The following is a 23,398-nucleotide window of genomic DNA, read 5'->3' on the forward strand; positions in this document are numbered from 1 at the left end:
AGTAACTGTATAAAGCTGTGACATAGTTCCAAACAGCAACTCAGGCCCATCCTGCTTTTATCCTTTCTGTATCATAAACAGCAAAGCTTTATATCAGATTACCGAGTTTATTCAGCTTTGTGGCGTGGCTGTGGTCCTGAGTTCCCAGTGCCAGCGCCAGGGGATGCAGTGCTCTCTTCTGTCCTCCAGTCACTGCACATCCATGCTGCACAGACATGGATGCAGGCTAAACTCCCACTCACAGAAAATAAATACTGTCTTTTGTGTGTGTGTGGTTTTTCAAGACAGGGTTTCTCTGTGTAGCTTTGGAGCCTATCCTAGCACTGGCACTGTAGACCCGGCTGGCCTCGAACTCACAGAGATCTGCCTGCCTCTGCCTCCTGAGTGCTGGGATTAAAGGCGTGCGCCACTAATGCCCGGCTACAAATATTCTTTTTAATGAACATAAAAAGCAAAAAAAAAAAAAATACCCTAAACAAAAAACTGATGTCACTTGGTGCTGTGATGATGCTTGGGTTTGCATGTCATGTTGTTTGAACATTGAAGTATTTGTCTTTCTCCAGATGGTATATCACTTATGGTCATGAACTCATTTGGAAGAACAGGGAGCCTCTAGTGAAAATTTGGCATGAAATAAGGACTAATGGCCCCAAGAAAGGAGGTGGCTCTAAGTGAAGCAAAACTGGCCAGTCTGGTACATCTGCTCCTTGCTGTCTGGAAGACTCCGCATCCAGCCACCCCAGTGTTTTAAATGTTCCCAGTACATGTCTCCTTAGCAAATTATGGCAGAGTTGTGAAATAAACGTTTATATCTCTAGTTTGTAAATGGTGTTTGCTCCTTTGGAATGCTGGTGCTCTCTGGCAATTTGTTTTGTTCATTAAATATGACATCCTTCATGCCTGGAACCTGGTAAGGGACCCTCAACAGATCTGATGGGACCTTGAAGGAGCTTTGGTTTTATGTCTGGCCTGGCATCTACTTAGTACTGGTTCTGACTTCCTTTCCTGGACTGGTCAACAGTAGAAAGTTGACATTTTCTCTCTGACATAGTCTGAAATACCAGCTTCAGCACTTTCAAACATTTCCCTAAATGACTTCTCTGGCAGTGAGTGACACATCCATAAAATTTTAAGGATTTACTTTCTAGGTCAAGATTGTTGCTAAGAGAAGAGGGGGCTTAGATGATGGCTCAGGCAGAAGAGTTCCTGCCATGAAAACAAGGACCTGAGTTGGGATCCTTAGCACCCATAGAAAACCTGTTGTGGTGGCACACATCTGGGGCTCACAAGCAGGCTGGATTAGCCAATTGATGAGCTCCAGGTTCAGTGAGAGACCCTGTCTCAAAGGGATGAGCATAACTGGATAGAGCAGGACTCTTGGGGCTCTCTCTGCGTAAGCAATGCATGCTCATGGGTGAACCCACCACACCAAGTGAAATGGGTTGCCACTGAGGAAAATACCTGGCTTCTACCTCTGGTCTCCACATGTGAGCACACATACACATGACCCTCATGAACTTACCAGCCATACCACACCCCAAAATGAAGGAAATAACTTGGATAAATATAGACTTGTTTCCAGTCTTAGATTTAAAGGTATGTGCTCCAATTAAGGCATCTTTTGCAAATACAGCTGTTTTCTGGAAATTTCCATTCATACATCCCACTGTCCCCAACCATATGTGCAGATCAATGGCATTCCACTGGAGGGTTCATGGTTTTCAGTTGGACTTCCGTAAAATGGGTTCTTACTTGGTCTAAATAATAAAAACACAGATGAGAATCCTGGAAGGAGGAACACAGAGCAAGTCACCAGCAAGATGCCATGTAGCCACTGGGAAGGTAGGACGTCCAGGCATTCTCTGGTAAGCCAAGACCACACGGAGATACACAGATTAATAGAAATAGATTAATAAGAAGAGAGCTACCCAATAAGAAGCCTGAGTCATCAGCCAACAGTTTATAATTAACATAAGCCTCTGTGTTTATTTGGGACTAAATGGCTATGGGACAGAAACTTCCATCTACAGACTTCAATGATGCCTTTTCCAAGTCTCAGCCATGTAGCAGACTACATGCAAGGCTTGCCTTTTTCCATTCAGCCTGTGTTCTCAGGGACTCCTCCAGACCTTGATTACAGTCTTCCTCTTTACTTCCAGTTGCATTGGTAGTACAATTTCATTTAAACAGAAGCCATGTTAACTCCCAGAGATGGTTTTTACCTCTGTGAGTCTGAGACTTTAGCCTCTACTAGGCAGTCACGCAACCTGCAGTAAAACCTCTTCCTAAAACTCACCATTCTGTGCTGCATGAATCTCACTATTGTAATTCAGGAAGCTGGAAGTCATGGCCTCTGACAAGAGTTCAGTGTGACCAGAAGATTTCAGCAACCTAACTCCCGAGTTAACGCTCACCTAGGGTAAACAGACCCCTTCATTGAACTCAGGGACCTGGGCTGTGAAAAAGAACCAGAGACTGTCCTGGAGTATAAGGCCATGGATCTTGGCTGCCTGTCACTGTCCTCACTCATGGGATCCACAGGACAGACCTTGCTCCAGCTGCAGTGACATGCTTTCAGGAAGTGCAGGAGAACTAGGGAAAGGAGGAGGAACACACAGCTAGCTGGCAGAGCACAGTTAGCGCCAGATGGAGGGCCAGGGATATTGCATCTGACATCATCCAGCCAAAGAGAAGGGCACACCCTCACCCCCCAAACCTGGAGCAAGCTACATGGAATTCCTGGAAGTATGGTCTGGAATTCAGCCCATCACTCCAATGGCACACACAGATGTCCAGCAGGAAGGGCTTTCTGCACTCCTGCAGGGACTGAATCCCAAACTCCATTCATAGAGAAAGTATGATTCCCTAATTCAATAGTGACAGGACTGTGACTTACCCAGTAGGTTGGGGTAGGGGTGGGGCTGTACTCAGAACAGAGAATTCTAGTGGGATTCCATCTGGGACACACTGAGAGCTTGTCAGAATTGCCTTGAATTCACACAGATCCACCTGCCTCTGCCTCCTGAGTGCTGGAATTAAAGGCGTGTGCCTCCATCGCCTGGCCCTCATCTGTTTCTTAATGTCCAGTATCCACTTTTCATGAAAATGGGTGCACCTGTGCTTGGTGCTTCTATCTGGGATTATAACGTGTTCCTGGTTAATTGTTTCCCTGAAGACAATGGAGTCTCCTTCTTTATCCCCTCTCACTAAATTTAGTTTGAAGTCAGTTTTGCCAGTGAATGGTAAGAACATAGCAAATATCACACTGCATGGGGGGAAATGATGGCGTTTCTTCTGATACCACGAGAATTCATGCCCACACTCTCCACTCCAAACTGACATTTCTTTACTACCCATACCCACAATTCTTCAAAATGTGATTTATGTTTTTACTTAACACACACACACACACACACACACACACACACACACACACACACACACACACGAGGGTGAGTGGGTTGCCCTTGGATATTATAAGAGTGCATTAGATTCCCAGGATCTGAAGTTTCGGGCAGTCATGAGTTACTTGGATGTTGGAGTTGAGAAGCACGCCTTTAATCCCAGCACTCCGGAGGCAGAGGCAGGTGGATCTCTGTGAATTCGAGGCCAGCCTGGTCTCCAGAGCGAGTGCCAGGATAGGCTCCAAAGCTACACAGAGAAACCCTGTCTTGAAAAACCAAAAAAAAAAAAAAACAAAAAAACAAAAAACAAAAAAAAACAACAACCAAAACAAAACAAAACAAAAAACTTAAGCCCAGCAGTGGTGATACACTTCTTTTATTCCAGTACTTGGGAGGCAGAGACAGGCAGATCTCTGACTTCAAGGCCAGCCTGGTCTATATAGCAAGTTCCAGGACAGATATGGCCACACTGGAAAAAAAAAAACCCAAACAAACAAACAAACCAATGGATTGATTACCCCAAACACAGCAATCACTGTATTACAACTTTTGCCAGGACAGCTAATACTTAACTTTAGTTAATAATTCTAAAAAGTTGTTCACTAATCAATATTATCACCTCACATGGAGAGACCGCTCCCAAATGGCAAACTCTGCATGTAAGTTACTCTGCTGTCTTATTCTGTCTGTATGTTGTCATGGGCATGCTCATAAGGTCTTACAAGTTAAAGTTGGAAATGATTTCTATTGCTCATTGTGAAGGAAAAGTTACTCTAATCATAGTTTCTTAATCTTTCTTTAAGTGAATATTTCTTCAAATAGCAAACGACCAGAATTAACCATATGCAGATACACACAAGAATGTTGCTTTTTTCTTTTGTGTTTAGCAATTTCATAGCACATATTTCTTGATTTGAACATTCTCAGATTTTATGATGCATATGTCTGTTTCCAAAAACCCACTGTTTCCGCTGATGACCTAAAGACAAGATTTCTACACAGTTTTGTATTTTTATTTGTTAAATGCAGGAGAGTACAGCAAACCAACTTTGTATAAGCTTTTATCACTGAGAAGTTTAACTTATTCCCTAAGGTTAGGATGTAGCTCAGTTCCTTTGGAATATATTTCCAATGCATTCAGTAAATACCTAAAGCTGAAAAAAAATGTTGTGTTGTAGTGAGTTTACATTGAGTTGACCCAGCAGTTTGACACTTTCCAAGTAAGATCCTCCCAGAACCATGAAGGCCTCATTTCTCAACCCTAGCAGCTGGACTTCTGCTGACTCTGTCATCAACTCCTGCATGAATTCTGGTTTTAACTCTCTCCTTTTAGACCTTAACCAGTGGGTTATTAATATACTTGACTGTGACAAATGGGATATTAATAAACTTGAAGGGAGCAGTGCTTGAAAATCAGTGGCCTCCTTTGCTGGTATAGTTTTACTCTACAACATGAAGAAATGGGGACTAAATTGTCATAGACAAGGGGGCAGGTAACAAGCCATCTGCCCATGACATACACTCAGTTAAGCTCCTATATTACTGCATATTAATTACAACTGAGAAGAGACATAAGGGCCCTCTGAGCATTTTCTAAAGAGTTACTGGAAATCTCAAAACATTTTCTAAGCAATTAGATTCTAGAATATTTATTATAACAATAAAAATACAGGTAATACAATGAAACAAATTCAATACAAATGCTAACTAGAATTCTTACAATATAGTAAACATAACTATATAGAAATAGGGATATTTTGGAGAAAGGTCTTTTCAAATATAAATAATGAAGGAGGAAAAGGGACAATCACGTGTAATGAACTGGTACCCGAGTGATGCTTATTCAGGTATCAGGTAAAGGAAGTTTAAGAGCATCTTTCAGGCGCTTAGTTTTTGGTGTCTGTCCATCCTTTTGTCGAAGAATCAATTATTTCAGACAAGAACAGGATTTAAATCATGTTCCAACAAATCTTGGAAACACTGTTGAAAAGTATTTGAGAGTAGACTAATACAGCACTAAAGGGATAAGCAAAATATGGTGGTGAGGATTGTAGTCTCCAGTGAGGAAATCCCAGGCTGGTTTCCAGGTGGATGGATCCAGACGGAGCCTTAGACATCATGTTGCAGTTGTTCCTTCTGTAGAGCACTGGGCATTTAATGGTCTAGGATCCAGAGGTTGTTCCACACTCACCGCTGAATGAAACATAGATATATCATCCTGGCATAAACATCCCCCAGACACTAGACTAAACCTCACTTCTGGCTATAATGCATTTTGTAAGTATTTTCCCAAAGCAACTAGTCAAATATCATCCAACCAAGAAATGCCAGAAACACGAAGGGATTCAAGGCTGTGTCCTCTGTTCTGACTCTCATCTCTACTCTGAAGAGGGAAATGCTGCTGGCTGCTTTAAAAGCTGAGCTTTGGTGATGCTAACGGCTGATTCAGGGGGAAATTTGCTGGCTTCCATACAACAGTGAAAACACATAATGCAATAATTTTGCTTAATCTTTATGAAAATAACATATTTTCTGTATTTGAGATGGCATCAGAAGGCTTACAGAATATTTGGACACTTAACAACACAGGTCAGAAGGTGGACCACAAGGCTTTGTTTGCTACAATGTTTCTTTGATGCTAAATGGAGTAATAATTTTTCTCAAACATCTTGGCTCTTTCAAATTGTTTCAAAGGGCACTAGTAATCGGGGTGTTCTCTGGGACCACTGGAAAGAGAGCAGATAAATACAACATGTCCCTACTGGGCACCTCACATAGGTTTCAATAGGGCATATCGACCATGTACAAGGATCAGCTTCCATGTACAGTTTTATTGGAAAAAGTTGTCAAATTCTGTGATAACGTAGGATGTCTTGATGCTGCTGTCAGTGAAACAGCTTCTACTGAATGCGTGACTATCCTCCAACCCTGGTTTTCATTGTCAGAATGTAGGAAGCCTCTGACCTGAGCACTCACCTTCGTGAGGAGCAGCAGACGGACACTGCGGCTCTGCACCATCCTTGGGATGAGTCTGTTCACTGTCACAGCTTCTCTCATCATCCTGGGCAGCGTCCGTTTCACACAAACCAATGAATGTATCCAACGTCTCCTCGCCATTGCTAGGTATCACTGAGCTTTCACCTAAGTGTGTATTGGTGTTGTCTTCAAATATCTTTTCAAAATTGTCAATAAAAAACTGTACAAGAGAAATCTGTTAACAACAGAGGACAGAAATGGCATGCTGTCATTTGATATAGTTAGAAATCACATTTGGTATCGAAGACTGAGGTAGGAAAGTTTGAAATTCAAATTTCTGATAAAAATTGCTATAACGTATATGAAGTTGTTTCTCTTTTAAAAAGAACTGTGAAAGTTACAATAGTATTCAGGACAAATCTTAAAATATAATCAATAAAGTACCAAGCTTCGTCATACTAGAATGGCATTGCATTCACCTAGAAGACACAGCTCCAGGTCTGTCTGTGAGGGTATGTGTACAGAGGAGTAATTAAGGACGAAGACTAATCCCGACTGAGGATGTACAACCTTTGCATACGAAGTCAGAATGAGCAGAAAGGGAGTGAATGAAGCCAGGTTAGCACTCCTCCCCTTGCTCTCTACTTTTTCCTGACCGCACAGCCAATTGTACAGATACTTCATGTCCCTGGCCCTGTACTTCACATGTAACGGACTGTATCAGGTCAAACTGAGCTAAATCAATCTCCCCCACTTTCCTGGGTATTTGTGTCATTACAAAGAGAAAGGGAATTAATAAACCCACATAGAAAGTATGGGGTGAAAAGTAGAGTTTGTTGTTGAGATTTGCAAACCACCAAATTAAAGGAAAAGTAAGAGAACTTCAGGTTTTACATGAATTATGTATACTATGGGCAACAGAGCTCCCTGGGTCTTCTGTGTAGGAAGACGACATCTGGAAAGAACACACCTGGTGTCACCGTCATTGCCTCCACACATTGGTGTTCAGCAGGCTTCCTGTTTAGTTGAGATTAGTCTATTGATTAGCCACTTTTATTTCCAGGAAATTCTGGAAGTTTTGCTTGGCTTCTTGTTCCATTGTCAAAGATGAACTGTGCCCTAGTTTAGTGTTCAATATTCCCCAGGAGGCTCATATATTGAAGCCTTGGTCCTGGATTAATGTGAAGGTATGCTTGAAGAAGCAAGGCCTAGGGGTGGATACTAGGGTAGGCCCCTAGCCTTTCTTTATTCCTTTTCTGATTCCTCACAGAAGTAAACAATTTGTTGGATCAGGCACTCGATTTTAAATATTCTTCTCATAGGCTGAAAATTAATGGGACCAATCAAATCACTGACAGGTTAGAAATTCCAAAAATGGATGAAGGTGAACAATTCATCCAGACAGTTTCATCTACTTTTGTTATAGGATGAGGAAGGTGCATAACTCAGAAATGGTTACTCTACTGTCTCTCTGAATGGGAAGAAATGAATAAGAGAACCTTCCTTGCATAACACCAGGGCAGAACATTGTACCAAACCAAAGCACAGAAATATATATCTCATTACCTGTTTTTCGATTTCTTTTCTGAATTCCAACATGCTGGAGTTAGGTAGGCACAGAACACTTGGTGCTATACACACAGATAAGTTATAAGATGTCATATAGTTAGTTGACGAATGTCTCTCAATGCTATGTAAGACCTGGAACAGCTGTCTCAAGAGGACCACGTTTGGTGTTGGCAGTTGCTCTAAAAGACTGAACAGAAACAAGTTATTTTGAAATGGGAAATTTTACTAATTAAGTTCTAAACATGGAGAAAAGGAACAGAAAAAAATTGTATATCATATAGTTAATTGAGGTTAAAAAGAAACAGTAACCTCCCTGAGCCAAGACACACAGGGGGTGGGCCTAGGCCCTATCCCAAAGGATACGATAGACTCTGATGACACCCTATGGAAGGCCTCACCATCCAGGGGGAGCAGAAAGGATATGTGATAGATAGGGTTTTAGATGAGGGTGGGTAGGGGAGGAGGGGAGGGAGAGGGAACTGGGATTATCATATAAAACAATCTTGTTTCTAATTCAAATAAAAAAATCTGCAAAAAAAAAACAAGTAACATGTCCTAAAATATTGCTTTGTTTTAACCAAAGGTTCTACATTTTATTTTGAACAAAACTTATTCAAATATAATTTAATATAAATATATTTAAAACTCTCATGGCAACATGAAACTTACTAAAAAACTAGTAAATGAAACAATAGAATTTTAAATAAATCCTTATTTTTAGGTAAAAAGCATTTCTGTGTGGAGATTAGAGGCTAAATCTTATCTAGTATCTGAGAGTTCATTCCAGGAGTTTATAGAGACAGAAATATTTCATAGAATTCAGTCCATATCTGGACATGGACCTCTCTGTTCAATAACCATTTAAGACTATTGAAACCATTTCACTAATAGACTGGATGACCAAGTATGTCCTATGGGACAGTGAATTTCCTCTCTCGGGTCATATATTCAGACTGTTTGTATCGGTAAATGTTCCATACCAATTGCACTAGGAGAAAAACCATACATCGTAGTGGTAAGACATTGTTTTGTTTTCTGAGACTGTCTCATAATGTAGCCACAGCTGTCCTAGAATCATTGAATAAGTCTTACTCTGGTTCAGAACTTAGGACAAGCTTCACAACAGCCCGTCTCATGCTTAGATTACAGGGTTTGCTACTCTGAAGTGCTTAGACGTAATTCTCCTTTAAAAAGATGCACATTGTGTGTGGACTAAATACATCTTTGGTGCTGGGCATGATTTTAGTCATATTTATAAGAATACATGGTCTGCGTTTTGTGTTCCAAATCAAGAGTTCATCATTACCTCTGGATGGAAGATATTCTTTCCTTCTCATTGTCTTGATCAGTGACCGCCATCCACTTATCATAGAGGCTAGATGAGAATACTCCTCCGGGGATGTTTCGAAGGAAATCCTTACAAAGATGAAAAAGACACATTATTCTTATGAAAGATTTATATTGGAAAATTACTGAGGGAATTATCAAATGAAGTATTCAGCTTAACCCCAATCTTTTCAAAGCTCCCTGGGCTGCACTCCACACAGAATCTTGTCTGAGATTTACTGACTGGCACAGGCAGAAGAGGGGTTTGGATTCACTGTACTGAACCTAGATACCTAAGAGTAGAGTGTAGGTGGTGGTGGGGATGAAGATGAATCTCTTCCCAGGTCAAACTTGCTCTAGGATGTGTGCAAAGCTGATGCATTAGTTCAAAATAATTACATTTTCAATAAATTAACATGTACATTTTGTTTATTCCTTTTGAATGCAGCTTTTACTTCCTAGTCAGAAAGGTTCTAAAGCAAGTGATCTAAATGCTGTCTTGAACTACAGGTGAGGACTGGACTCTGTCTTCCGATACCTGTGTTCTCCAGGAGTAACAGTAGTGCCATGATTCATTCCTTAATGTGTACAAGTTCAGGTCCTTAGGATTAAAGTAGCAGCTTGTTGGCAAAATACCAACAAGACATTGTACAAAATAATCTTTAAAGAGGACAATCAAAATTTAGGCCAATTTCAGATTTGGACCATTAAATATCACATTTAACCTATCAACATGCTGGGTGCTTCAGTGGTACATAGGAAGTGTGTCACTTTGTAAAGGTGACGATTAAATCATAAATTAGCAAATCCACCTCCTCAAATCTGTGATGCTGAGGCAAGCTTGGCAGCATGCAGGTTTAAATCCAGAACTCAAGAAGCTGAGGCAAGATAGCTCGACTTAGAAGCCAGCTTGAGTTTTCGTCTTAATTTATCTCTTCAATGAAAAGGTGATTTCTTGTTGAGTTTTCAGATTCTTCCCAATACTGTGTTTATGCTGGTCCTTCTACATATCATTAAAATGCTTATTACTGTCTGTCTTCAGCAATACCCTCTGATTAATTATCATGATTATGTAATTTAGTAACTGCTCATTCATAATATTAATTGTGAGCTGAGGGTATGTAACGATAGAAGAAGGGAGAAAATAAACACAACAGATTCCATTTACTATTAATGATATAAAACCATTGTAGAAGTTAGAGCTGTGCCATGATTTTCTCTATTTGTGGTCCCAGTGTTTGGAGGCAGAGGACCCAGTAGCTACGGTGTTATCTGAGAATTTTGGAGACATCAGTTATAATTTCGCATCATGTGAATTAACACAAATCCTCTCAGAGCATAGATCTCTTCTGTGGATTTTTAGGGCAATGGCTGCAGAGTTCATTGATGAGACGAAGCAGTTCTATAACGCCACTCAAAAAAAATTACACCAAGGGAAATTTCATTGATCCACTGCTTATAAAGAACTCAGGGTGTTGGGTGTTGGTGGCGCATGCCTTTAATCCCAGCTCTGGAGGCAGAGGCAGGCAGATCTCTGTGAGTTCGAGGCCAGCCTGGTCTCCGGAGCGCGTGCCAGGACAGGCTCCAAAGCTACACAGAGAAACCCTGTCTTGAAAAAACAAAACAAAACGAAACAAACAAACAAAAAAGAACTCAGGGGAAGTTCAGGTTGCTGCTGACTGAGTACTCATTAGTGAGTTCTGCAAATTGTTTAGCACTGGCCATGCCTGTCATCATTCTCAGGCATGAATAATTAAATGATTGAAGCAACTTCCCCTACCTTTAGAACTGATGACACAACAAGGATGGATTCCTCCCTCAAATTTACTTCTTCTCCCAAATCCAGCTTCTCCTTAACGTCTTGGCATTCTGTAATACTTCCTGCTTTTCTGAAAATGCCTTCAACCGCAGGTCCGATTTCCTCCAGGAGAGACAGCATATCCTGTGTGGGAAAAGATGAGCACCTGCCATTATAGATCCACACTTGCAGAGCAGCAGTGTGAGTCTTCATGAGCCCCAGAGCAATGGGGTGTGTGGTGGTGTGAATGGGAGTGGCCCCACAGGGCCATGTATTTGAATGTTCAGTCACCAGGGAGTGGTGTTATTTGAGAAAATTAGGAGGTGTGGCTTGTGGGAAGAAATGTGTCACTCGGGTTGGGATGGAGGTTTCAAAAGCTTATGCCAGGCCCAGTCTCTTCCCGACTGAATCTGGTGATCCTACAGGTGTTCCTCTCTGGGAACCACTCTAGCAGTTCATGTTGAGAACTGGGAACACGTCTGAAGCAGATTTTCATCCGCAGTGATGGATGCTCTAAACCAATCTGTCTCTAGGCCTGGACACCGTCTCTTGTACTTTCCTGTTCTTCCTATGAATGCCCTTTCCCAGTGTGTCATCCCATTTCCCTTTGGGTTCTTTTCTGGTTATGACCCTATTCCTACTTTCATTATGTCCCGGGCTCTTTATAACAAGGCTTAAATCGACATTTACAAGGGCCCCTTTCTAACTGTATTTTCTTTGAGTCAGCCCGTCATCTCCTTCTGATCTGTCTTCCTAGTTTCAGCTTTTGGGATAGGATGATGCTGGCAATGCCAGGAAACCATGGGAACCACAATCTATCCAGACTGTGATTTACCATGGAAACTTGGGTACCATACACAGTGCGACTGGGGCTTTTAGTTATTGAATTGCCACAGGCTGGATGATGACATCATGGTTACTGCCACATTTTATGACTTACATAAGGTTTACTCTACTATCATTCGTGAGTCTGATGAGATAGACTGGTTCCTATGCAGTGTAGACATCACTACGGTGAAGGTGTTGGGTGTTCTGTGTTTCTACTGACAATTTGGTTACTTTCTAGAATGGCATAGGCCTAAATTTGGGTTTTTTGACATAATTTGTCAGGATGAGAAGATTAATATTTAGCAAATGTTAAGTTTTTATATTTAAGCTCTTAGAATGCAAACCAAAAGATGCCAGATATTTAGATTGGAAGAATGATCAGACAATAGTGAAATGGCCATGGAATTATGCCTGATACCAGTGTAGATTTCAAGGAAGAAACTGGATGTGAGACTCAGACAGAAGGAACTAGAAGGTATTTTCCTGTTGTGCTTTCCATGACTCATCAAAACAATCTCGGGATAGTTTTCCTAAAGAGTGATAATGGAGACTTCTGTATCCAAGTGATGTTTGTCTATGATGTCAACTTAGGTACAATTTAAGGAGAATGCTTCCCCATCCGTAGACTTTCCTGCTCAGATGGCCACAGAAGAAAAACACCATGCTCACCAGAATTGATGTCGGCAGATTGCCGTCTTGACAAATAGCCCCTAGAGGATTATTAAAGAGGCGACCATGAGTTGGGGCTGCAGTGTGGTAACACGCACAGTCTTGGCAGGTGGACGCTCCTCGGTGAAATATCCGACTTAGGAGGGAGAATCTCCTAACTGTTTTCTCTGAATCTGAGGAGAACGGAGGTCATCATTTCAGAAGTCTGATGGTCTCTCAGTAGAGCACCATAACATGTGCATAAATGGTCCCATATGCTAAGTAGGTAAACCTGACCAGATAGGTCATGTAGAAGATGTTGCAATTCCACCAAATACTATCATTTAAATGTTCACATGGCTTTTGGGGAGGTTACTCCTTAAATCAACTCTGCTCACTGTACAAGGCAATACACAGGAGGGTAATTAGTTCATCTTGGCTCTGGAACCTAACAGTAAGCTGGCTACTCAAAACTGTAGATAAGTGTATTTTATTTGGAATTGATACAGAAGCTGGGAACCAAGTGAGGACTATGGCAGGGAATTTTCAAAACAGGGGATATTGAACATATGGGGAAACGGGAGTAATGTAACACAAAGGTTAAATAGAGTAAGTATGGGAAGGCAGAATAGCAGAGTTCATAGAAAGGGTAATTAATCTTAAACATGTTTTTGAAAATGTGATATGAAAATATATTACTTTATATGTTTCCAGAAATATATACATTTATTTATAAAAATGTTTAAGTAGAGTTATCTTATATTTTGGTAATAATGCCCCTACTAGACTCTACAAGCTAACAAATAAAAAGTCCAATGCCAGAAATAGGTTAACACTTTGAAATTGCTGGACTGAGAGAGCTCACAGACCCCAAACATACAGACCACTGCCAGTGATCTTGCTTACCCTTCAGAATTTGGGTTAGACTCTGATGCTGGACTCATAGAGACAGAGAATTCATCTGAAACTGATATGCTGCTTTAATTCAGCTCTACTGTGTGTATGTACACTACAGGAAGAGAAAAGTAGCAGAAATTCCCAGTTGTGACCCTATGAACTACTATAACACTGCTCTGGAAGGGTATAGTCAGTGGAGCAATAGGGTCATAGGTGACATGGGGCTTGCCAATCTCATTCTGAATGGATTTAAAATCCAATAGACAAGACGGACCCCATACAAGGCACCTGTTTTGGTACATGGGTCAGAGGTCATAGTGGAAATGCTACTGCTATTATTATGCTAACTGTGAATAGTGTTAAAGTGACTCCTAATTGTGTGTTTTTATACGCATAGATCAGTGCATCACACAGCTCCTGTCAGAGAAGTGTCTTTGCAGTTGATGATAATCAACACAGATTTCCTCAACTGGCCCATGTGCTGAGAATAAGTGTCTTTGGAAGGCAGATCCCTAAATATTGTGTCTATATTTTATTTCCTCATCATCACAAAAAGAGGGCAGAAAGATGGTCAAATTTGTAGCAGTTTTGTTTTGGAGTCAACAAAACCTTTTCTGTAGACAACACAGCACTTCCAGCTATGAACTCTGAACAGTTGTTACAATATATCCAAGCCCCATTCCCATCAAGGAGGGAGGGAGGCAGAAAGTCCCATGCACTGTAGGCCATTGGTAGCTGCTACAATATTGAGATTCTGTTTTCCTTAAGGGTGTGGCCTGTAGTAGAGCTGGACCATGTACCAGGGGATGACCCCTACCCAAGGGCACATGGGAAACACAAATCTGATTTGATATTGTTATGTTTGAAGGCATTGGTTATCAATTTGGGGGTCATGACCCATTTGGAGTCGATTTCAGATATCTAGATTATGATTCATAACAGTAGCAAATCTAGCGATATGAAATAGCAACAAAGTAATTTTATGGTTGGAGTCAACACAACACAAGAAAGTATATTAAATGGTCACCACATGGAGAACAACTGTTGTAAGGAGGCGGGAAGAGGACAACAGTTGAGTGTGCTGGCAGAGGGGGAGTTGATCTTGGAACAGTTGGGAAAATGTGATTCAATGTGATAAAACACACTATATGAAACTTTCAAAGAAGTAATAAAAATCGTGTACTATTTATACAGTTCACCTAAATCACTGCTCAGCTCAATGCATGGTCTCAGAAGCCTTTGTAATAATAATGTTCACCACAGATCTCATTGCCAACCCTAATAATGTCTGCACTAATATAGATGGGTTTAGGGAAATTGGACAAAACAGAACACTTTGCTCTTCTCCATTTGGGATAGCAGCTGTCCATGGTCCTGAAGTTAGGCTCTCATTCTACTGGCATGTACACCCAACCAACATGAAAGGAGAAAACACAGCCACCCTTACACTCTGGAGGAGTTTTCTGCATGTTGACAGGTACTGATGTTTGATAAGGGAAAGGACATTTTGAATGCTTTTAAGCAACCTTCATATTTCTTCTAACCTGATTTTTTCATTTCTAATCTACCACATGTATTTCCATCTTTAGCTTTATTTTTATTAAATAAAATCTGTCATTTGATTTTGAACCACATACTTAGCTCTTCAATGAGGAAAGACAGAAATCAACACTCAATTGTTACTTCCTCAAATATACATTCAGTTGTCCCAGCCTGATAAAATGGGTTTTAAGTGAGACGACCAAAGAAATATGTGCTACTGTATCAGGAAACATTGGGGTAATTAAATAATTCTAGAAAAAAAACTTATTGACTTCCCACTGTGCAAGCTGAGAGATGAAGAATGAAAAATGGAAGTTAGCTTTGCATTCACACATATCTGTTCTTGTGAAATATATTACAAGCTAATACTACCTTTTATTAGAAAAAGTGATTATTAGTTGGGTATCATTGGAAATGTCCCAGGAAAAAAGGCAATAGAAGGATTTAAAAGCCATGGAACATGAAAACTTGAAGGGAAGATACTCACTGCTCTGCTGATTATCTCTGGGTGGCTCCTTGGGCTTTATAATGAATTTTCCTGGCACATGAGGGTCCTGCAGCTCCTGGATCACATTTTGGATGTTGAGATAAGCGCTGTAGTTGCTTGGACCCAGGGCCATAAATGCATCATTTCGAAGTTCATTCATTTTGATAGCATATGGATTCTCATGTCCTACACAAAAAAAATTCTTAATATTGATTGATGCAAACAATGATGAGTAATCACGCCTCCCTGCCTGTGAGTGTGTGAATACACTGCAGTGCGCTACAGTTCTCCCCACGCTCTTGGAATTAGAAGGCTGTTGTCCCTAAAGTATCTAGCGTCCACTGAGAATGCTCTAGTGAAGCAGATGTTTAAGCACATGGCTTTAAAAACACAGAGGAAAATAATATGATCTTATTGGCTTGCACGGAATGCACAGAGCATTGGAGCACCAAACCATAGTGGTTTCTGCTACGATTATCCTTTAAACTCTTTATGGTGTTCTACTTTCCTGACTTCCACTGGAGTTATACACCTTTGGTAGGCCTACCTCTGCTAATCCTTTTAAACACTCATCCTTTCCATCTCAGTAATCCCTCACACAAGAGGAAATATGTTGGGTTTGTGTTGCCTGATATTCCTTCCATACCCTGGTTTACAATTTTTGGTTTATTCATTTGTGCTTTTCATTCCTCACTGTACAAAGAATTCTCCATACTATAGATTTCTGTGTTTTAGGAATTGAGTGAAACTCTCTTCCATCCATTTCTTCATCCCCGTTGTCACAGTGAGCGGTTGCATTTCCTTCCATCTGGCACAGATGCAATGCTACATTTGGGCCAAATATTGCAGCAGCACTCAATGTTTAGGGCACAGGAAACTGTAGAATGAGCATAGTAACAGCAACCCGGGCTTCGGGACAGTCAGCAGCTGATGCACATTTGAGACCTAGGCATATTTAAGAAATGTAGCTAAAAATGTCTGCTAAGTGGTGACCAGGAATAAAGGTTCTTAGTATTTCTCAGGAAACCTGTGTTGTATGAAGCTGTTGCAAACTTTTATATCAAGATGAAATCCTAACAAATTAATGCATACTATTTAATTAATATAATTGCAGTCTGGATTTCCTTTCTCTCTGCACATATTTTCTTGTTAATTAGACTTACAATTATGTCAACAATACAAAAATCAAAAATAGCCAGGTGTTTTAGCCAATGCCTGTATTTCCAGAACACAAGATTCTGAGGTAGAGAGTGGAAAAGTTTTAAAGCTGCCCTGAAAGACATAGGAACATCTTGTCCTATATCAAACAAGCTAAAAGTGTTATGAAATGTGAGGTTGCAGCTGGCCTTACTTGGTCCTGGGTACTCCTTGAATTCTAACAGGGACAACAAACATTATATGAAAAAAAATCTTATTATCAAGGTTCACTTCATTTAACAACTTTCTTAATTATATTACAAAAAGACCTTGTACATAAAGAGATTTATGATACATAGAAATCCATAACTGATTAGAGAAGACATGACTATGGAGTGCACACCCCACCTGGTACATGCACAATGCAACTTCTCCATCTAAAGCTCAGAAAATGTCCTTGGAAGAGAAGGAAGGCTCTAAGGGAGGAGCATGGTGGGTGATGGGAAATTGTGTCTTCTATATGTGGGGGAAGCTGAACCCACGAAATCTCAACAACTTGATTGCCTAAATGGAATTGAAAGAATGAAAACACCAACTGAGAGGCCAGGGTGTGGGGGTTATCCCAGGCCTCACACGTACATCAAGTACCACAGGCAATGAATGTTTGCAGAGAGGGGGAGACTCGGTGCTTTTCAGGAATGTGCTCCTGAGAGGGTATCCAAACTCAAGTGGATTGGATACACATTTGAGTAACACTAAATAGGCTTAGAGAGTTTTGTATGCATACACATACAGCAAGAAAAATTACAGAAGAAAAGCTAATGTATTTGATGGGGAATGAATGAGATGGACATGGCGAGAGTGTGAGGAGCCAGAGAAAAGGGCTGAAAAGGATATAAATCCATTACTCAATACAAGTGCTAAATGAGGCATGCTGTCCAGAAGTTGAAGTTAATTCCCGTTGCTGATGCTACCTTACACTTTGGACAAGGGGCTCTGATGATTTGAACTGCACCTGACCTGAAAGTCTCCTCTGTTTACACCAGTGGTTCTCAACCTGTGACTTGTGACCCCTTGATGACCCTTTCAGAGGAGTTGCCTAAGACCATCAGAAAACAGATGTTTACATTATTATTCACAACAGTAACAAAATTACATTTATGAAATAGCAATGAAAAAAGTTTTCTGTTTGGTGGACATCACAACATGAGGAACTGTTTTAAAGAGTTACAGCATTAGGAAGGTTGAGATTCACTGTTTTAGAATTTTTATGGTACTGGGATGCATTCAATAGTTCACTCAGTCAATGGCCTATGAACCACACCAATGACCAGCATGGTGGGATATCTATAAGGCTGTCATAGTAGCACTTGTAACTAGAAGTATTAAGTTCTGGTAAACATGAGGGAAAGTGTAACTGATATTGTAAACTTAGCCAACTCCACACTGATGTGACCATGGATACTAGAGGATGACCTGCTGCTGCCATTTCCTAAACTATAATAATTACAACTGAATTCTCAAATTTATCTTTACATCCACAGACCGGTATAGATTTCACTTGTCATCAGAGACGCTTCCTTCTGCAGTAGCAGGAACCCTTAATACTAGTCAAATGAAAAGAACAACTGATTTTGGGGGCCCAGCACCAATGGATACACATACAACAGAACTCCTATGCCTAAGACATGGGAAATCATGGAAAAAGAAGGCGAAAGATGGTAAGAGCCAGATAATTAGGAATACTGCTGTGAGATTGTGTTTTCTCTATATAAGATTACAGTCATGAAATCGCAGCAACATGATGGCCTGAAAAATATAAATAGAACAGCTGGTATGCCAATGTGAATTTAAAAAATATAAATAGGATAGTTGACATGACAACGTGAATCTGGGAAATCTCATGAAACTCCACAACTGTGTGAAGAGCTACAAGCAATGAAACAACTTTTGGGTGTTATTAGCCTTCCCCAGGGATGCGACCTCTGATTGGTTTTCAGATACCAAGTATTCAGTCCAAGAATAGAAGCAGGAAACACTGTATAGAAGTCCAACTGTATAGAAGCAGGAAACACTGAAGTGACTCAGCAGATTGTATTAATATTTCTATTCTCTTGTATGTATATGTAACAAAAAAACTAAAAGAGCTAAAGAGAGGAATCCCTTCATTTGGGATGGGGAGTGACAACTGGAAATGTGAGAGAAGGAATGATGGAATTTTACTTTAACTAAATAAAATATATTTTAAAAGCCAATTGCAAAAACAAATTCCCATAAATGTCTTTTTATCATATACCTTTATCATATAGATGTATAGAACACACTCACATAGGAAATTTTCTTTAAGGGTATTAAATCTTGAGACTAAACAACACAAACTTTGACAGTGTAGAGTTACAAGATTGAATTCAGAGGATGCCACACACTTACCAAGAAGTGGGCATGGCGTTTCTTCCTGGCCAGAAGAGAACCACAGCTGGTAATCCTCTTCAGCATTCTGGGAGACAGAAGAACAAGTGTCACCAAGCATGTTTCTCAGGAGACACTTGAAGTGCAAACTTTCTTTCCATTTCCATGTCTCTAAAGCTAGAAAATATTGCGGCCAATAATTCTGTTCTATGAGGTGTCTGTCACTGTGAGTGAAGAGTGGAGAGAGTTCAGAGGCCTCAGTCCCCTCCCTGAGTTTGCAGAGACACAAAAGTCCCTGCTTTCTTCTTCCCTTGCACAAAGAGCTGAGAAGCTACAAAGCAATAAGGCTGTCACTATTTTGTGAGTGTAGGAATTTTTTAAAATTCACTTTGTTCCCAGTTTCTAGGTAGGAAAAAAGCATCCCAAGATCCCTGTCACTTGCTTTCCTACGCTCTTTGAGTAACATTGAGTTTTGCCATCACATGATCCAGCTCTAAATAAATTATTGCCCAAGAGCCATGCTCTCACCATGACTATGATGGCAAAGCCAATTTAACCTTGAAATCCTGGAATTTCAGCAAGTCTGAGCAAAAGAGACAAAGGCCAGAGAGGCCTGGAGGAGACTGGAGTGTGAAGTCAGCATGTGGTTTCCTTCAGGGACTCCCCTTTCTGCAAAGGGAAGGGGCAAGGGTCTGGCAGCCAAAATAGTCCCAATGAAGTAAGTAAGTTCCACAGAATTACTGTCCACACCTGGAATACATTTGAAACAAGTATACTTAAATTATATAGAACCTATTGGACTATATCACAGCTCCACTGGAATGGAATGAATACTCCTCACAAGGTATTATTGTTTATTAGTATATGAAGATGTTTTGATTCCTCATTAAAATTACAGCTTGGTTTTGCAGAGTGAGGACTCAATTAGAAGGGCTCGCAAGGGCAACTCACACATGTGCTCTTCAAGAACACACACAAATACAAACACACACACACACACACACACACACACACAGTGAGGAATGGGGAGAGATACAGTAATGTCCCCAAAATTGTTGCAGAAAGAACGATCTAATAAAATACTTCCCTAATATGCTAATAAAAAGAGTTAGAATACCACAAATCATGTATACAAATATGAGCAAATAATCATGGCTTTTACATTAAAACACTTCTTTTCTTGCTGGTGAGACCAAACGATTTACACAAAAAATTCATGAGTGTGAATGTTTATTTCATTGATAGTCAGTGTACCCAAGGAGAACCATATGATTCACTCCCAACAGTCAATTCTTATCAAGACACATGTATCATGCATGATGGATATCAATGTTAAAATGTCTGCTATAAAATATAAAAATCTGTATGCTTTAAATAACTATTTCATTATACACATATGTAGAAGTGATTAATTATGCCATATACTGATTCAAGAGATTTAATCTTATCACTCCAACAAAATTTAAATATAAATCTTAGATATGTTGTTACAACAAGGAATTTTCACAGTGAAAATTTCTTATTAGGAAAGATCCTGCAAAAGTGGTTTTTAAAATGATTTGGTCCTTTGGACATTCCTCTTTTGGGTTTGGATTCCTCAGACATGCCCATGTCTGCCACCAACAATGCCAACCATGTACAGCAGTCCCCTCACAGCCTAGAGAGAGATACACTGCAAAGCAAAACATGACAAACAAGTATTCAAGCCAATGGCATAAGTGGGTGGGAAGAGTTGGCTCAGGAAGTACAGGTGCTTGCCTCCAAACCTGGAGAACAAATCCATCAAGTTGTCCTTGACATGCATTTCCACCTGATGGTCACACGCACCTACATACACTTGCATACACACCTGCACACACATGCACACACACAAATTAAAATGCACGAGTAAAGGAATAATTAAGTGACTACGTCCATGGTCTCTTTCAGTCATCATTACCCTCTTTACCAGTCAATTCAGGCATCATTTGTTGGGCTTGCAGGCCACATGGCTTTAGTCACATGATAATTCAAATTGTGTATCAAACCTGTTATTAAGCAATTATTGAAACAGTCCTCAAGGAACAAAATAGTATGAAAAAGTAGGAAATAGAAAAGAAAATACAGAAACAGCAACTGAAAAACACATTTGGAAAGTGATATTAACAAGTAGTTCATGGGTATATAAACATATGTACAAACATTGCATATATAAAAATATATATACAATATGTTCATATGAAACATACACATCAAAATTCATGTTGGTTTTGCACTTGACCATACACATGTGTTTCATTTATTGTTCTATTATTTTTATTTCTCCTTTTTTGGCTCTTTCTTCTTTTTTTCCCCTCTCAAGAAACAGGGTTTATAAGTGTAATGGCCCTGGCTGTCCTGGAACCATGTAGGTCAGGCTGTCCTTGAACTCAAAGATTTCTTCCTGCCTCTGCCTCCCAAGTGCTGGGATCTAAGGTGTGCACCACCACGCCCAGCATGCTATGGGTTTTCATTCACGTGAAATTTCACAGAATAATAGAGTAGTGCTTACATAGGGGCTCAGGTAACATGTTGGCTGTCTGTGCTTCTTCAAGTGGAGATGAAAGAACAGCAAATTGACACAGAATAACCAGGTATCTGCTGATGCTGTTTATATGGGCATTAAACATGTATGGACCACAAAAATAAAAGTTGGTAAGTCAAGTAAATAGAGTTTTGGGGTCACTCACAGGTATTCCCAGCAATGGTTGTAACTTCCTGATTATATCATTCACTGTGTCCAAATGTGTTGCTGTTACAGTGAACGCCTGTAGAAAACACAGAGAAAAGTATTACCAATTAACAAGGTGAAATCCCTTGATTTAACAGTTATTCACCCACTTATTACCATACCCTGACCAAAGCTTACTGGAAATAATGACAGAGACAAGCATATAGAAGCATGAGAATTGATTATGGTTTTCTTTCCTTCATATAGCCTGAAGCCAGTGAGAAGTTTTGCAATCTAATGGGGATCGCTCAAAAGCCTTAGTGAATTCAAAATACAATAGGTGTTTTCTGAAGCTTGGTGAATGAGATAAATTCCTGGAAAACATGGTAGGAAGAGAAAACCAAATCTGCTTGTCCTCTGACCTATACACACAGTCACTGACGCAGAAACACACACACACACACACACACACACACACACACACACACACACCAATGTTGCATCTTAAGAGTTCACAGCAAAACAGTAGTTTTGCTTGGGAGATTGCTAAGCATTCAAGAGCTGTGGTATTTATACCATATCACACACACATAAGTGATTATTACCAAACAAGTGAATATATACTGAAGTATATGGTATACTTTGTAATAGTTGTACTTTAATAAATGTATATAATTATGTCAACCTAAAGAGAAAACATTTAAAGTTAACTAAATGCCATTTAAAAGACATAGAATATTCCATACAAACATCAAGCAATATATATTGTACTTAGAAGCCCGCAGAATTATTGCTAAATCAGATCACGAGAAGGGTCATTAACAATTCTTCAGATACTGTGAAAAACTGAAATCACTCAACGTATTCATTCTATCTGAGCATAATGAACTCAGATTTTAAATGAATAGCAAACAAATACCTAGTAAGTAAAAAAATGCTCATGGAGATAAAATATCTCATATTTGAAGGATAAGTAGATAAAGCAAAAAAAAATCAAGAAATGAATAAAAACAAACCTTGGAACTAAGTGAAAATAGAAACAGAACAACGGAACATCTGGGACATACTGAAGGCAGTTTTAGGAGCAAATTTATAGTTCTAATTGCATAAGATAAAATATCAAAATGAGCAATTTCTTATGTGTTCAACATCCTTAGCCATCAGGAAAATGCAAATCAAAACAACTCTGAGATACCATCTTACACCTATCAGAATGGCTAAAATCAAAAACACCAATGACAGTCTATGTTGGAGAGGATGTGGAGAAAGGGGAATGCTCTTCCATTGCTGGTGGGAGTGCAAACTTGTACAGCCACTTTGGAAATCAGTATGGCGGTTCCTAAGGAAAATGGGAATCAGTCTAACAAAAGATCCAGCAATTCCACTCTTAGGCATATACCCAAAGGATGTACACTCATACCAAGGACATCTCTTCAGCTATGTTCATAGCAGCATTATTTGTAATAGTCAGGACCGAGGAATGGATAAAGAAAATGTGGTATATTTGAACAATGGAGTACTACTCAGAAGTTAAAAAAAAGACATCTTGATATTTGTAGGCAAATGGATGGAAGTAGAAGAAACCCTCCTGAGTGAGGTAACCCAGACACAGAAAGACAAACATAAATAAATAATTTCATAAATAGACATAGGCATAGAACAAAGGATAACCAGCCTACAGTGCACAA

At 39.9% G+C, this 23,398-nt stretch overlaps 2 protein-coding genes across 3 annotated transcripts in view; one reads left to right on the plus strand and one right to left on the minus strand.

The window, feature by feature from the left end:
* Positions 1-826, plus strand: part of Parl (presenilin associated rhomboid like) — a 33,226-nt gene extending 32,400 nt beyond the window's left edge. The window contains exon 10 of the mRNA XM_027413076.2: positions 564-826. Coding sequence (XP_027268877.1) covers positions 564-675 — 112 coding nt within the window. The 3' untranslated portion in view covers positions 676-826. The remainder of the gene's footprint in view (positions 1-563) is intronic.
* Positions 827-4,416: 3,590 nt separating this feature from the next.
* The window catches only part of LOC103163260 (rho GTPase-activating protein 20), a 43,036-nt gene continuing 24,054 nt past the window's right edge, over positions 4,417-23,398 (minus strand). The window contains exons 5-13 of one of the 2 annotated variants that reach the window (XM_027413079.2): positions 21,730-21,807; positions 19,043-19,109; positions 15,476-15,661; positions 12,571-12,743; positions 11,056-11,217; positions 9,256-9,365; positions 7,947-8,136; positions 6,381-6,615; positions 4,417-5,597 (exon numbers count right to left, since the gene is read on the minus strand). In XM_027413079.2, coding sequence (XP_027268880.1) covers positions 5,521-5,597; positions 6,381-6,615; positions 7,947-8,136; positions 9,256-9,365; positions 11,056-11,217; positions 12,571-12,743; positions 15,476-15,661; positions 19,043-19,109; positions 21,730-21,807 — 1,278 coding nt within the window. In that variant the 3' untranslated portion in view covers positions 4,417-5,520. The remainder of the gene's footprint in view (positions 5,598-6,380; positions 6,616-7,946; positions 8,137-9,255; positions 9,366-11,055; positions 11,218-12,570; positions 12,744-15,475; positions 15,662-19,042; positions 19,110-21,729; positions 21,808-23,398) is intronic. The other variant, XM_027413077.2, reaches the window with a different exon arrangement.

This window comes from Cricetulus griseus, chromosome 4 (genome assembly GCF_003668045.3).
Source record: "Cricetulus griseus strain 17A/GY chromosome 4, alternate assembly CriGri-PICRH-1.0, whole genome shotgun sequence".
Classification (NCBI taxonomy): domain Eukaryota; kingdom Metazoa; phylum Chordata; class Mammalia; order Rodentia; family Cricetidae; genus Cricetulus; species Cricetulus griseus.